The sequence below is a fragment of the Danaus plexippus genome, chromosome 7, assembly GCF_018135715.1.
Source record: "Danaus plexippus chromosome 7, MEX_DaPlex, whole genome shotgun sequence".
Taxonomy (NCBI): domain Eukaryota; kingdom Metazoa; phylum Arthropoda; class Insecta; order Lepidoptera; family Nymphalidae; genus Danaus; species Danaus plexippus.
In genome coordinates this window covers 3,859,950-3,876,399 of record NC_083541.1, presented here as the reverse complement: position 1 = coordinate 3,876,399, position 16,450 = coordinate 3,859,950, and the positions used below count along the sequence as shown (strand labels likewise).

Here is a 16,450-nt window from a genome sequence, read left to right as displayed (position 1 = left end):
AGTTGTAGTCTTCATACTATTTATAAATATTTCACTAGAACTTTTATGTTTAATAAACAAGAAAATTCAGGCCTTAATATAATTATCATACAGGTTTTATTATCTGTAATATTCGTTACGGACGTGTATGTTTAATGTCTAAAACCTCTGTCATATTAGCGATAAGCCTATTATCAAGTGTTAATATATTTTTATATAACACAGAACTACGTTGCTGAGTCACGACATCACGATTTAACTAATATGTTTATAACTGTTTTATAGCAATATGTCTGAAGTAAATTATGATATTCCTTTGAAATATTATTAATATTTTAACGTCTTGCTTACAACTGCAGTTATAAGTTCGATATATTATGTTATCATCGCTTAAAATTAGTTCAAGGTCAAGTGTTTTGTATGTAATTTAATTAAATTTATGCTAACAGTATGTGATAGACAAACAGCTAGACGTGTAAAGTCGACCTCGACGAGGCATATCCGCGATTAAATCCGGTCTTAACACAGCCTGCGAGTAAAGCCGACAATAGCAGTTTGGGTTATAACAGTGGTGCACTATGACACTGCGATCTCAGAACCATTCATTGATCAAGAAAATATTAGTTATCCAACAGCACCGTATAATGACATCGGCTTCACATATCAGGCTTATAATAAAAGATTTTTAAAATTATACGATTTAATTTCAATCAAAATATTTGTCAATTCCTATTCAGTATTGCTTAGTATTGATTACTGATAACATTGTAAAATTATCTTAAACAGTTAGAATCGAACTTTCAATCTAACTAAAAAAAAATACAATCATTAGTCAACGTAAACCGATTTGACATTGATGTTTAAATATATATACGTTCCAAATGAACGAATATCCCGTCGTCCTGTTCCGTTTCCCAGATCCGATGACTCACAAGGGCGGTCCCGTAAGTAAACACGATAGTAAGTAAAAATGTTATAAATTACAAACAAATATTAATATCCTAGTATCATAACCATTATAAACAAAATTTAATGACGTTTAGTTATTCATATATCAGTATTAAAATGTGACATCAAAACCAGCGAGCATCAAGGGAATAGTATTGTCATGATTTACAATTATATATATTTATCAGACATAGGAAAGATTTATTATCTAATATATATATAAATTAATATTGCAACCGCAGTAGCTAGGAGCTCCAACACAAGCGGCAGCCTTAATAAATTTATTGGAATAGCGACGTCACAGTAGATATTTAGTTTTGATTATAAATAATATATAGATTTGTGCCAAAACTATTTATCAAAAATAACGCTTTACTTGAAACAAAACTATTTTGTTTGAGGACAACTTCATTATTTTATTCTCCTTCGATTCCTTTGCCGCGTTGCTAACAACCGTGTGTACAATAATTTCCTGTTAAGGAATTCATAACAGCGTTAATATTTACTATAGATAATTATGGATATGTTTATGCTAATGGTTATTCTTAAATATTCCCACATCTCGCTATGTATCTATAGTGGTATCCGTGTGAAAGTATTCGTCGTGGGATACGCTGTCGACTTGCACAAAATTATATAAGAAGCTCATTATGATTAAAAAAAAAAATAACTAAGCAAAAATTTACTTTACAGATTAAAGGACATTTCTTTAAATGATATCGAATATTTTGAAGAACAGCATCAGATAAATATTATCTTGGTATTGATAAAGATAATTTAAATACATCGTGTATTGGTTTACTGTTTTGAGACGTAGAAATAGAAAATCAGGATATATTGCTCTTAGTTTAGTTTCGAGATCAATCTATTACGTCATCTGATATAAATTCCCATCCCTAAACGAAAGAGGTCCATCAGCAAAAAAGTTCCTATATATTTGTCAATAATGCAGAAAAGCATACGTCGCACTTAAACATGTCATGATTTATTTATTTTTACTTTAATAATACGATTCAAAGCTCTGCTGAAACACTGAATAAAAGATTTATTAAAAAATAATAAAGTTAAATCGAAAAAAATCTCCATTCACTGAGGTACATTCAGTATTAAATACAATATAGACGATCTGAATCCGTTGATGTTTCAAAGAAGTATAGAATGGCTTTGTATCGTATCAATTCATATCAGACGATATTTTCGTTTCTCATACTTATTGTGTTTTAATTTTAATAATGCAATGCATTCAGCGGAAAGGGAATCAATAGAACCTTCCTATTCCTAAGTCGGTTAACAGCGTTTTACAGCCAAAGGTGTTTTATCCGACGTATGCAGGTGTAAGCCGAGTGTTGTTAGTTTTAATTAAAGCAATTCAGTTTGAATAATATAACGCTAACTAAATTTACCGAGTCTATTTCCGTTAAGTTGTGACAGAAGGTATTGTTGATATACATATGCATGTGTGGTTAACGAATCATATTTACTATTGATACGGCCAAAGTCAGTACAACTTAGTTTATTTTTCTCTGACTCTGAATGAACACAAAATCTGGAGTTCTGACGATACGACTCGCGAATTAAATTATAAAAAAATTAAGGGATGAAGTCTTTATAAAGAAACTAATTTAGGTACTTATAATAAACTGCATGACTTTTTATCACATCCTTGGTTCTTTAGCTCTTGGAAATTAAATAATCAAAAAACAAATATCCCGGAATATGCAGAGTCCTCCAATACGATAAGCGACCGAACTGAATTGATTTTTTTTTTTTTTTGATAATATATAAAAATTTCAAACTTTGAAATTTCTTCTTTATATTAAAAATCGTTGAAAACAAATAATAATATATTATGAAATTTATACGTTAACCTTAGAAGATAAACGTGATAAAAAAAATATGACTTTTATATAAAAATAAATTAGATCTTCTGTTTTGAATAATATATCAGAAAAACATACATTGAAATTTATATGAGACGTATAGATAGTTTAATTTCACTATAATATTAAAGGAAGGAGCTACTTGTATTTTATTTAACAAAATTATCCATATTCAAATAATAATTAATTCGGAAGAGATAGACATCTTACATTCATTATGTTAAAGCTCAGTATTATAACAATTGCTGGAATTTCACTATCATACGATAACGTTTCGGGAAATTATTTAAATTATAAAATGAAACGCAAAAGTGGTCGATATCAAGTAATAATGATAACTTATCAAGATAACTGTTGGTGTTATTGGTGTTATTAAATAATATTTATATATAGAAACATAAATTTTACACACATTAAGGTCCAATACAATAAAAACATTATTATGTTGTTTAACAGCAAGATATTATGTAAATAGAATAACTCGTCAGGAGGGTCGGCTATAAAAACTAAATAAGACAATCATCAAGCGCGACGTTCCCCCTTTGTAAGCAAATACATATTGTTTATAAAACAATACGCTTTAAGGAGCACAATGCAAACTTGGCATTAGTTCTCTATTGAATACATTAAAACTATATTTGAAACATTTTAATAATCGTATCGAGTTAATATCTCGGTAACCTACCACGAGTTTACATCGCGTAACTATACACGGACATTTTGCAGTTATAATTAATACTCGTAAATTACAACATCAACTCGGGTCATGGTAAGAACGCTCCAAATATCCCACATTAATAAATGAGTATAGCAAAAATTATTGTTAATTATAAATAGTGATTCATTGAATGAAACGCTTTTTAAGTTACAAGAGAAACTTTAGTTACCAACTCCATCCAACCGTATGACAAAGGATGCAGTGAATTGTTATTCAAATTAGCTCTTATGCATATAGACTTAAGGTTTATGATAGTCCGAGTGCACTTATACGCTATCCGTGGAATGTTCTAGCCCTTCGCTGTTAGAATAGAGCTTCCAGACGTTCCCGGAATTCGATCCAGCCCTCGCTTAATTTTTCGCAATTTCTTTCGGAATCCTCCTCATTTACAAAACGTAATTTCCAACTGTGTGTTTTATCTATCCTATTAATATCCACGATTTGAATTTATAAATTAACGTACTTATTTAAAAAATAATTTTTTTTGGTATATGAAAATGCAATGTAAAAGAACTTAATTTTTGTAATTAATTGGAACCTTCAATAAAAATATTTTTAAAATTATATTCTATGTGATCTTCGATGTATTGATCAATCGTTAAAAAATGTGTTAAATGTTTAGTGATAGTAATTTTTCGTTATATTTATAGTGATTCAGTTGGTTTGTTGTTGCAGGTAAGCCGACATGCAGTTTGTGTGACCCAACGCTTCCGGCATCGCCTTATGGTGAGTTGAGTCACATTTCGGTTAAACTTTATCATGAACATAAAATAAACAGACTAAAATATCTAAAAACATTCGCTAATAGCGAAAATAATAATAAAAAAACAACAAATTTTTAAGTCCAAAATTTAATTTCAATGCGAGAACAAATGAATGTTCCTAAATTGCATACATTTAAAGAAGAGCGAATGTGAATATTAAACGAACGCGTACATTTAAAGTAAACATTTTAATTCGAATAAGACTTCAATATTACATAATAAACATACCTAAGTACATAAAATAATAACGCAAATGTTAAAACGTAAACCGTTCTAATACAGGATAGTGACCGAACAATCGTCACAGAACACGGGATATAATTAATGAATCATGTATTCAGAACTCATCCAATCGAATCCGGGGTAATCAAATGTACGGGGCGGGTGACGAGCTGGCTGACGTCATCACGCTAGATTCACCAACAAATACACCCTTACACTCTAAAGTGTGGGAACAATTTTTTCTATTGAAGCAACACATGCGGGCTAAACTTACGCACTCACATTTTTATTAGCTCTGACGTAATTTTAACTATTCATTGCATCTGATTTTCCTCGCAGTTTCCATATCCATTTTGATATCTTAATCAGTTCCGAGTTCACGGGTTTGAATTAATAATGCTATTAAGCCCGTCCAAATAATCCCGCTTACTAATTGCTCGGCTACGAATCTTGACAGCAATTAAATTTAGTCACTCCAACCGGCCTTCCGAACGTTTGTAAAGCCTTATATCGGCCGGGTTGTTGTCGGTTTTCCGATAAAATATTATAAATTAAAATCCACCTTTATACATCATATTTTAAAGTTAAATTCGAAATAGGGAAATTAACATGAAATTGATAAAAACTTGTATTTACGTCTTTTACTTACATTATTTTTATTTTATTGATAATAAAAATGCATATTTAATAATATTTATATCTAAATGCCGTATTTTTTTAGTAAAATTTTGGTTATCGTTCGAAAAACATACGATCGCAAATAGAAAATTAAAAAAACGAAGTATATCCTTATGTACATAATCTTTATAATTAAAGTACCTTTTTATTCGTTCTGAACATAACCTGAAACGGCGGGAAAGCTGTTTATTTTAAACAAGCAAAAACAAAACATCATCAAAATGCAACTTAAATGGAAGCAAAACCGCGTTCATCATATGTATATATATAACAAGTACTTAAATGAAATCACCATGCGAACTTACAATGATATAATAAAATAAAATGCTATTTATATCTGTTCATAAATAGCGTTAACAAAGTCCGCCAGGAGAATCATACGTTGTATGATGGCTCTATTTGTATACACTCGATTGATTGTTGGTATAATTAGCCATAGGGAAGCTCTGCCCGGCTAATTGACGCCCACTGTCTTTTCATTTTTAACCACTGTTTATTTGTAAGAAGTTTAATCGTTCACACTTTATTGCTTTATGTTACTGAAGCTTATTTTGAAACCTCTATATTACGTTCGATAAAACGATATTCCTTGAAGTGATTATCTTTGAAAAAAAACGTAATATTTTTTACTAATAGGTATAGTGGCCCGCTACGCAGACTAACCGAAACAGTACTCTATAGCCAGCTAATTACAAACCAGAGACTGTTATTAAAAATGTATATATGTAACTGACCACAAAGACTTTTCCGACAAATGATTAGACTTTGTTTAAAAAAAAAACCATAATATAGGAACTTCACCGAGAGAAAACTCATTTGATTTTAAAAATAGAATATTAATAAAAATAATTAAATTTAAAAAGAGTCTCCTAAAATGCACTTTATATAATACTATAAAATATACATAATAGCGATCGGAAAACAAAGTCTACTTCTTATCTTTTAAAACTTGGCCTCCTTTAAATTTAGGTTATATGACTACTGATTTTATACAAAAAGTATATTCAAAATAAATTTATTATTCTGCCACTGATAAAATTAAAAATATTCTTTATTTACTTCATTAGACACTCCAATCCGTTCAAGAATGACATTTATCTTATCAAAAGTATATTTTAATTGCGAATGTATATTAATTCGCTGTAATTCACAGCTCATATTAGCGCGTAGTTTGCATTAGGATAAAATATTTGGCATAACGTGAACCAAGGTCGTCAGGACTTCCTTAAATCAAGAATGATCTCAGTTCGCCGTAGTATCAATATCCGGACTGGATGAACAAATATTAAGTGTATGTTATGTAAATGGCGGTAATTTCTGCAAGGCTTCAACCTTGCCAAAATCTCCAACCTCGCCTTTATCATTGATATGATATGAGCAGTTATTTTGTGATTATTCGCCGCTCTCATTCAACGTCTCATTGTCCGCGTGTGTTTTAATATGTCGTGGAAAAAACTTTATTACAGTAAGTTTTATGTTATACGTAATCTAATTATTATTAAAACTCTGCGTTTCTAATTTTATAATATATATTTAAAAATCCGTTTGTCTATGTTTTCTGTTTCATATGAAATTTACTTAAATTGCAAATTTTTATCTAGCAATAATTTTTTGCAATCGATTTTGAAGGAAAACAATATTCTTACGGTAATTTTACACTAAATAATATCTGCTTTAAACTAAAACTAATAATTTAGAGGTCGCGTTATTCTGCTTTATGTGTTGCCAATACAAGCATCATAAACATATGTAACAGACATTGGAATTTACTGCACAGATTAAAAAGTATAATCTATTTATAAAAAGTTTTTATATGATTGTGTTTTTGTTTTCGCGTAAAATATATATGCATTAAGTTCTTTTCGTGAGGCCGATGTCAATAATAATCGACTTTAAATCTTTCAAACCACCGCAGTGTTGGTGTGCAACTGTAAATCAATAGGGTGCTTTTATAACATGTTAACTCCAGTCGGTTTAACGCATATACGAGTTATACCGATGAGGGCTATATAATTAATTGTACCAAATTGATGGATCCCACATTAATTTACTCCCCCGTTTTTTAATAACGATCATTGTGATATGTCGAAGCTTCAATTGGTTCGGTTATAATGTTACGATAGAATAATATATTATTGAGAAAAAAATAATTAAGTAAATAAGAAGTTACTTTGAGAATAAATTAAATAATTGAGAATAACACAAAGCTGAATGTGGCTAACGAAAAACGACATCACCACCAAGGTTCTTTAATTGAATTTTTAGGCGCATTTGTTGGTAATAACGTTTTGATAAACCTGATAACGTTCTACTTCCTCATCAGAATTAATTTAATTACCTAAAGAAATTCACAGATAAAAATTAAATTGTACATTTTAAACAAAAAGAAAGATTCGGTTTGTTAAATTATTGTGCCAAAAAAGAGGCTATCGAGTTCCGATTTTCGACGCCGCAAAATTGTAGTTTTTTTTTATTCAACGTACCATAGCGTGGACCTTAATAGCTGCAACATTAAGATACATTAGCCCGTTTCGAAAAAAAGACTTAATGATTACAGCGTACCTTTATTTTGAATGAACTCAACGTCAAATAAAAGACTATCGATAAATAAGTTTTGTTTAAAATTCCAAACTCGTCAGGGATTTGGCACTTCAATGCGGACTTGGAATTCATAATACTTTTTATAGCAATCTGTGGTTGAATTTGACGTATGACATTTAGCTATGTTAGTTTAAAGTTGTGGAACATAACGCGATGCATTATTCTTATTATTATTTAAACTTTTGTCATATGAAACACAATACAAATATTTGGTATAATAAAAAATTTGTTTTATCTTCATTAATGTCTACTAGTTTTTGTAAATGTGCAATGTATTTGTTTATTTATATGAGCAATGTTTATAAATATTACAACATGCCCAGGTATTATGTAAAAATATAGAAATTTAGTTCAAGGAGGGGCTGTATCTGTGTTTGTAGTGATTGCTATAAAACAACATAAAATATACACTATGACCTTATAGATTAGTGTTGTTTAATAATAAAAAAAAAAATTTAAAACTTGATTCCCAGTCTTCTAACGATTCGTTGGAAAATAGATAGTAATTAGTTTGACCTTCTATTTAAAGTAGAAATGCTTGAATGCGCTTTATGTATTTAAACTATTTGTTTTCTGAAATGTATGAAATTTTCTCTACTTTAAATTCGATTAGAGCGACAGAGGAAACCAGACAAGATGTAAAAAATATATTGTTTTTTTTTTTTAAATCAATCGAACGTTTGACTGAAACCGTATTTTTTCATATGTTTGTCTCATTACCGACAATATTTTCTAATAATGATTGAGGCCGCACAGTGAAATACAATTTTGACAGACCGACACGCCGTCCTGTTAACATAGATACTAAACTAGAGCAGCGACCTCGTAATAATACCATACACTAATATTAGTGACTGCGTATTTATCAGGAATACTGTATTCAACAAATAAGGACGTTTTATTATATTATATTCACATTCAAACTGTTCAATATTCATGTACGTACAAACAAACCAGATTATATCAATTAAATAAAAACATATCGTGATAACAAATATATAAAATGTTATATATTGACGGAAACAAAACAATATGTAGTACTGAAATAGTGGCAAATATCACTAAAATCAAATACTCGCATATCAAATGTAAACATGACAAAGGTCGTTCATTATTCAGCTTCTAGTTAATTGTATATTGTTGTGTACACTCACAGTAAGAATATTTTATTTTAAAAACTTCTTTCGTCTTCATTACCATAATTAAAATGCGGACGTCAAGTCCGTGTTGAACTTTGAAATAATTTTCCAAAAAAAAAAAAAAAAACACCTTTATGTTTTGTTTAACTGAAATTTCCTTATAATTTTTTATTACAACCAGAATTTTTTTTACTGAAAGTCGTAAGAATTAACAACAAAGTTGAAACATTACATTTTCGTATCTTCTTTCAGTCAAATAAAACTATATAACGAAAATTACCGTAAATATGTTTGTTACTAGTGACCTTTTGGCTTTAATTGATTTTAATGTATTCATTATGTGAATATAATAATAAATCCACATAATCTAGTAGGGACGTACACGTGCCGAATATATTGCGGTTACAATTCCCATTTATTATTGTACTAATTTTGTTTTATTTTTTTGTGAATAAAATTTCACCATTAATTCACTGCAATACATAACTTAAAGTTAAGTAAATAATATTGTAAAGCAATAATTATACATTATAAGTAGATTTTCATATATTTATTTCCTTTTAATATCATAATATATAACTAAGTTCTTTTTTCTAGCATACTTGTGTAGTTACTAGAAAGCCGTATATTTTTACGCACAAATAAAATAATTTTAACTATTATATACGTTTATCTAATTTAATATATTTTAAATTATATAAATTTATTATTCAATTAATTTATATTTAAATACCATTTAAGACGTTTCCAAGAAATAACTTCATTCTCTTCACGGACAATATCACGGACATATCTACCATAATTCTACATACAGTCAGATGTTTTAAGCCACGTCATGAAATATTTTTATTAACATTTTTATCCTGTTTGCAACAAACAACATGACATACTATCATGTGACATTAAAACACATAAAAGGAAAAATATTAATACGAATTCCTTTGATATGTTCATATAGAATAATTATTATTAGATCCAGCAAAATAATTAAAAACTATCCCTTTGTATTTATTGCCTGTGATACTCAAACTTAATTCTTGTATGAATTAAAACTAACTATTACATTCCGAAATTAGAAGAGCATTTACAATGAAATAATTGAGATCTAAATATTAGCTTTTTCATAGCAATTTGTTTCATGAAAATTTTGTGTAATAAAACAACGAAATAAAAGTTGCACACTGTGTTTTATTAGGAAAACTAAGTTAAGTTTAGTTTAGTTTAGTTTCTAAGTTAATTTAATCTTTGGTTTAGAAATAATGTTACGATACCTTTGAATAAGCCCCTTTATGTAAAAAAATTCTATAATTAAGTCTTACAGAGGACGGTCATGAAATTTTATATTCTATATAATCTACGAGACCTAATTTTAATAGAGGCAGAGCACTGGTAAAGGAATAAAAAAAGACTCAACAGACAAAGCTGCAGGCAGAACTATGTAATACATTTAAATGAAAGTCATTTAAGGAACACTCAAAAGGCTAACTGAAAGTCAATTTACAGTACAATAAACATTTCCGAAGGGAGTAGAAAGGGAGATGTAAATCTGTTAGAGAAGACGGTATGTTTCTGTTGCATATGTATCAATGTCTGCTTGTGATGTGGGCCAGCCGGCGCCTGATCGACGGACATTCTACATATATATTATATTCTATTAAGCATTTATTTAAGACAAAAAACTTGTATATGACGAAATAAATATAAGTATGAATGTTGGAATTGTAAGTGATTACAATACCAATCCGTCTTAATTGTATTTGAAACTATTTCAATTTAGGATAAACTATTGACAAAAGTTAACAATTTTCAAACACTACTGAATTCAACTGGTTGTCCATTTAGGCTAAATATAAAAGCTTCGTTGACACAATATTCTTACTATAAAACATATTTTTGTATGTTCTGACGTCTTTAGCCCACTCCAACTGCCCACGTATCACCTACGTGTTAGGACCTAAACACGAACGAACAACATCGCAGACAACAGTACACTATACACTATAGATAATGAGTTTTATGTACACAAAAAAGTATATATATGGTATATGGACTAAAAAGTAACTTGATTTGAAACAAAACTGTTTTTAAGTAATGTAAACTTATTATTACCTATTATAAATGATATATTGTCTATAAATATAAACATCAAAATAATAAAGTAGTTATTTACTCTCTAGTCTATTTCGTATTCATAGACAATGCTTATAATGACATTCAATTCTATTGAAACATCATAAATCTCGTTCCATCACATCTCTGTTATTCATAGCACACACGTATTGCTCATGAAATGCCTTTGTATGGCCAATATTTTTCCCATTCCGTTATCTCACTTTATATAATCGATGCAAACAAAACATCGATAAATAATATATGTTTCGATATAATTTCCACGCTAAATCGATTATTGTTATCGATTATAATATTGTATAAGTTTTTACTATATTATAATTAACATATAACCCGTAAGAAAGTACCTATTACATTGTATTCACTATACAATGTCTATACTTGGGACGTAAAGTATCAATATATTTATAATATTTTAATATCAGTGTCTTTTATTAAAACCTATTGTAATAAATTTACTTTTAATACTTTACTGATTAAACTTAACATTTGCTTAAAATGCGCTTGATATGAATCATTTTGGACTTGTCAATGGAGGCTATTTAAAACTAAAGATGTTGGTGTAATACAGCGAGGGGCGAACCCTTGCCGCTCAAGGTCATGGGGTGCTCACAACCTCATAGAACATTATTTATGCAAGCAGCCATTTTAAATTGCATCCATACATTCAAACCGTGTGAAATTAGGCATCCATCCGTTTTGTTACATTGTCTTTTTTTAACTACATTGTTAAAAACACGATCGCTAACTGGTTTCCAGTATTAACTCTATATAAATTAACTTTAACGTAACATTCAATTCAATGCTTCGAGTAATATATTGTAGAGAACGGAGTTGGTAATTTAAAATGTAATTTGATTAAAAAAAAATTCATTCCATTATAGTGAGATGGAAAATTAGACTATTAAAGTTTTAGGAGCGATGGAAACGGCGCAGGCGTGCAGGGATATTTGAAGATAAGACTCCTTTGTGCGCTTCGTAAGTTTTAGAGTCATATATATATATATATTAAGTATTACAAACGCCGTGAACTATTCAACAGAATATCAGACCACATCTGCATTACGTACGTTTCTTTTCAACTAACGACATTTATTAACGTTTTCCTCGAAACGCGTTCGTTACGTTTTTACGATCAATGCCGATTTGTTATCAACTAACATGCGCTAAATATATTTGTATATTTATACCTCTTGCATCATACAGAATCATTCTTAAAATTTTGATATTATCTATAAACGTAAATACGACATACAAAAATTAATATGATCAATTTAGCGGAGGGTAACGCACGCGAAACCACAAAAGAGCGCGAAAAAACTCCACTATTCTTGTCTAACTAATCTGAGAACATCGACCTCGTGAATTGCGATCTTTGACTCGAGCTAGCAAAAAAAAAAACTAATTTACACAAGTGTGACGTCACTGCTGATTAAATTGCAATAATTCTACATCGTATTAAAATGTTTAATAACTGTTTCATTTTTAACAAACAACATTAAAAACAAACTGAAGGCTAAATGTCTATGACTACATACATATATGTATTCATAATCACAGTATCAAAAACCGTTTGACGTAAACATAGTAATAAAAATGGGACTTTAATTTATTATTTTATGAACATATATTTAAAATTTCCATGAACAACACAACCACATTGAATTCGTATAAGCGGTTCATTATTTAAATTACGTCATGGACGCGGTTATTGACTTTGTAAAAACACGGTCTCCACATTCTGATAGAGGTACATTACCAATGATACATACCACGGAAAAATTCACAGACCTTCTTATTTATCTCTTACAAATAATATATGAAGAAAAATATTTTTTATTTTTATAAAATATATTATGTTCATATATTTTGTATCAAATTCCATTGAATTAGAAACAAATATATATGTAGCGTAGTATTGGACGCGTTTGAATAACATAACTGTATTACTTTTATTGCTTTATCGCTATATCCGTAAGAAGCATAGATTTCTTATCTGTGCTCAACGGCCATTGAAAAAAGTGTGAATGGCATCATTGGCCGTTGAAGCGTGTAATGTCTGAACACCTTATATGATGCAAAGAAAGAACACGCAGACCATGACTAGAAACGGCTATAGTTGTTATATATTTATAATAAAAAAATATATTTTTTTATATGATCTCCATATAACATTACAAGTGAGACGTGAGTCGTTAAGTATTTTGACATACAATTTTTTTTTTCTTATAAATATTTGAGATTAAATAAAATCTTGATATATGAAAAAACCAACGCCCATAATGATACTCTTTACTAACGACGCATAAATTATGTATAAACTTTTTAACATTAGGTATATTTAAATTTATTATAGCTTTAAAAAAATTAAAATCTTCCAAAACATGTTTTTTTTTGAAAGACGAATGGATATGAAAACATAAGATCCTTTTTTGTTCGCAACATTACCCTTATTTTAATTAGCTACAATGTTTCCTTCTATCAGAAAAATATATATTTTTTTTTTACATATCATTAATCTAATTCACTTTAACAATATTTTTTTACTTATCGACATACCTACGTTTTTACAAACCTAATTTATACATATATATATATTATTCAAATGGTTGCTTCTGGAAAGAAATTACAATAAACAAAATAAAATAAGCTTTTATAATTGCAAATCTACAATAAGTTAATAATAATTGTTCAACAAATAATACGTCACACAACTTAATGTATTTGAAAGTAAACTTTAACTTGGCACAGAGATGGCATGGGTTCAAGAGTTGGTGGTATGTCATAGCCACGTTCAATAAGATGTAGTCCATCAGAAGAACCACGTTGCAGCTTAATAGCAGTAATAAAGACAACCCATCAACACCAGCTATTGGTTACAAGTAAAGCGAAACTCATATACCTATTTATAAAGAACAAAACAACCTTGTTTGTTAATATAAACACGCTAATACATACGAAGATTGTTAACTAGTTTCTGCCCGCGACTTCATTCGTTCGTACATAACGCTTCTATAGATAGGAATGTAACCTTAGAACATATTTAATATACTTTTCTTATAAACATATAGTGCTGATAAATATAAGTTAGTTGTATGTTTGTAAACAGCAGTGCTGTAAAATACCAGTAGTTTAAGTTTGCCGTGTTCGCTTTCTTAAAAATTTTCATGAATACCTCGCATATAACATCCCTCCTTGAATGAAAAATGTTTCAAATCGCACTTTATAGTTCCCGGTTGGCTAATCTAAACATTCAAACTAACTAGCCTCAACTTGAAAATCGTCTGCAACGTTTGGTCGAACCGCTGAATTGATTTTAATGTTATTTTACATTGATTTATAATTAACCTCGGGAAAAGGGCAATTTCATATTGGGGTGGATAAAACGTCAGAGAAAAGGGCACGGTTATACTAGCTCGATAGCTGACATTGACATGAGCGGAGATAAATCTAAAAGCTCTTTCCATAAATTACGAAATATTTTCACATTAAAAATAAATACATTATATTTAATCATTTTTTATAAATATAAGGAGACTTTACTAACATAATCTTATAGCTAATCTTATTGAACTAAATCATTTTGAAAACAACAAATATAAACCAAAAAAAACAATACAACTTGAAGCGGTAAGCTAAAACGGCGATACTTTCACAGGCATTCATCACTATTAGAATATTGCGAGCGCGGAAGAGTATTACGTCAATTCTGCAATGACGAATTACATCACGTTATTTCAAGTTATTTTGCAATTTGCAATTTTTTTTTTACCGTCAGACAATGGAAGGGACTTGACATCGTTCGACCAGAATATAGCAACTGGAATTTAAACTTACATGGACTTCAAGATCCTCAAGGGTTGCGTTGGCTTTATAAAGGCCGTTCGTAGTTATTAAATAAGAATATTCAAGCCAATATCCTGATACAATAAATGTTACAACTGCTTTATAAATATTATTGTTCCGTGGATATATGTTTTTTAACATTAAAATTATGATCTGATATATAAATTGAAATAAGAAAGTATGGAATAAAAATTAATGTACATAAAGGCTTCGAACCTGCAGCCTTTGAACTACAGCTAAATTTTCGAAACAACTGGTATTTTTAATAAAAAACAGTCAAAAAATTCAAAACAATTAAGCTCATTGGTTTATACCAATTTGATTCAATACTCAATAAAGTATATATTTCATTTATATCAAAGAAAGATTTACTAAAAGTAGTTTATTCCAATTCGTTACGTTGTAACCACAACCGCGGTCTGTGTACAACCGTTACAAATTCTAGTGAAAAAAACATCAGTGCTATTTTCTCAAATATAATTTCAGCTGGCGATTGATATGTTACAAACTAATTTTTATTCTACAAGTAAATATTATTAGCAACTTAACTGCTGTTATAACGCTACAGTCATAAATATTATCAATGACACGTAAAATATATGCTTAGCGACAAGATGGTGGGTTTTATTTGGAACGAGTTCTGCTACGCTTCGAGACTGATGTAAAAAGCAATCCATAAATGACGATATATACTTAAAATGCCTACGAGTATATATATGTTGTCAAAGTAGTTTGGAAGTAAGTTTTATATCGACTATTTTGGACCTATTTACTGTATCAATATGAGACCGCCTGCGGACTGGTTAGTTCTGGGTAGATCGAGTTTCTCGAACTTTCTAAACAATGAAATAACACTCCGTTATCAACAACTTAGGTTTTTATAATCCAAGTAACATTTGATGTTATCATTTAGCTTTTTACAATCTCCGTAAACAAATCTACCGTCCCTATTTAACACCGTTTAATATGTTATATGTATGTAAACGTATGTAACAGTTTTTGCGGTGTGATATGCGGCGTACCTAATTGCCCGCTCGAAGTCTATAATAGACTGGTTTGCAATCTTCCATCGTGTTTACAAACCGATACTATTCATTGTTTCCGAAGTTCTGACATATCTCCTGATACTTTGGATTCTTCTACATCATTCAATTGTTAATAATATGGTAAAAACTTACCAAAACCATCCCGTCTGTTTGTTCATTGAAGTATCTATTACTGTTTTGATCTTTACACGGCCCTTAACCGGTATAATTGCAGTCTCTAATTGAACAGTTACTCTCGACCGGTTTTTCATCAGACGATATTCCCGCCCTTTTCACAGATTTATTTCTTGCGCTTTGTATAGATAATTTACACTGCATTATAAGTGACTTATATCGCCGGCGATGTCATTTAAACTGGAAACGGCTGGAGATCGCATTATATAGATTATAATAATGATTGTATTAACGTTGAACTACCTTGATATGGTCTATTTAAACCAATAATATTTCTTGCATATCTGTTTCTGATCAAAATAATAGATTGAAAAAAAATAATTGT

At 29.6% G+C, this 16,450-nt stretch overlaps 2 protein-coding genes across 3 annotated transcripts in view; one reads left to right on the top strand and one right to left on the bottom strand.

Annotated features, from left to right (window-relative positions):
• Positions 1 to 16,232, bottom strand: part of LOC116770765 (uncharacterized) — a 135,560-nt gene extending 119,328 nt beyond the window's left edge. The window contains exon 1 of the mRNA XM_061520866.1: positions 16,084 to 16,232. The gene's annotated coding sequence lies outside the window, so the exon portion shown is untranslated. The remainder of the gene's footprint in view (positions 1 to 16,083) is intronic.
• Positions 1 to 16,450, top strand: part of LOC116771017 (uncharacterized) — a 116,271-nt gene that overhangs the window by 87,578 nt on the left and 12,243 nt on the right. Inside the window, exon 5 of one of the 2 annotated variants that reach the window (XM_032662718.2) lies at positions 4,201 to 4,251. The exons of the other annotated variant lie outside the window; for it this stretch is intronic. Within the exon in view, the coding sequence (XP_032518609.2) occupies positions 4,201 to 4,251 (51 nt within the window). The remainder of the gene's footprint in view (positions 1 to 4,200; positions 4,252 to 16,450) is intronic. 2 annotated transcript variants of the gene reach the window in all.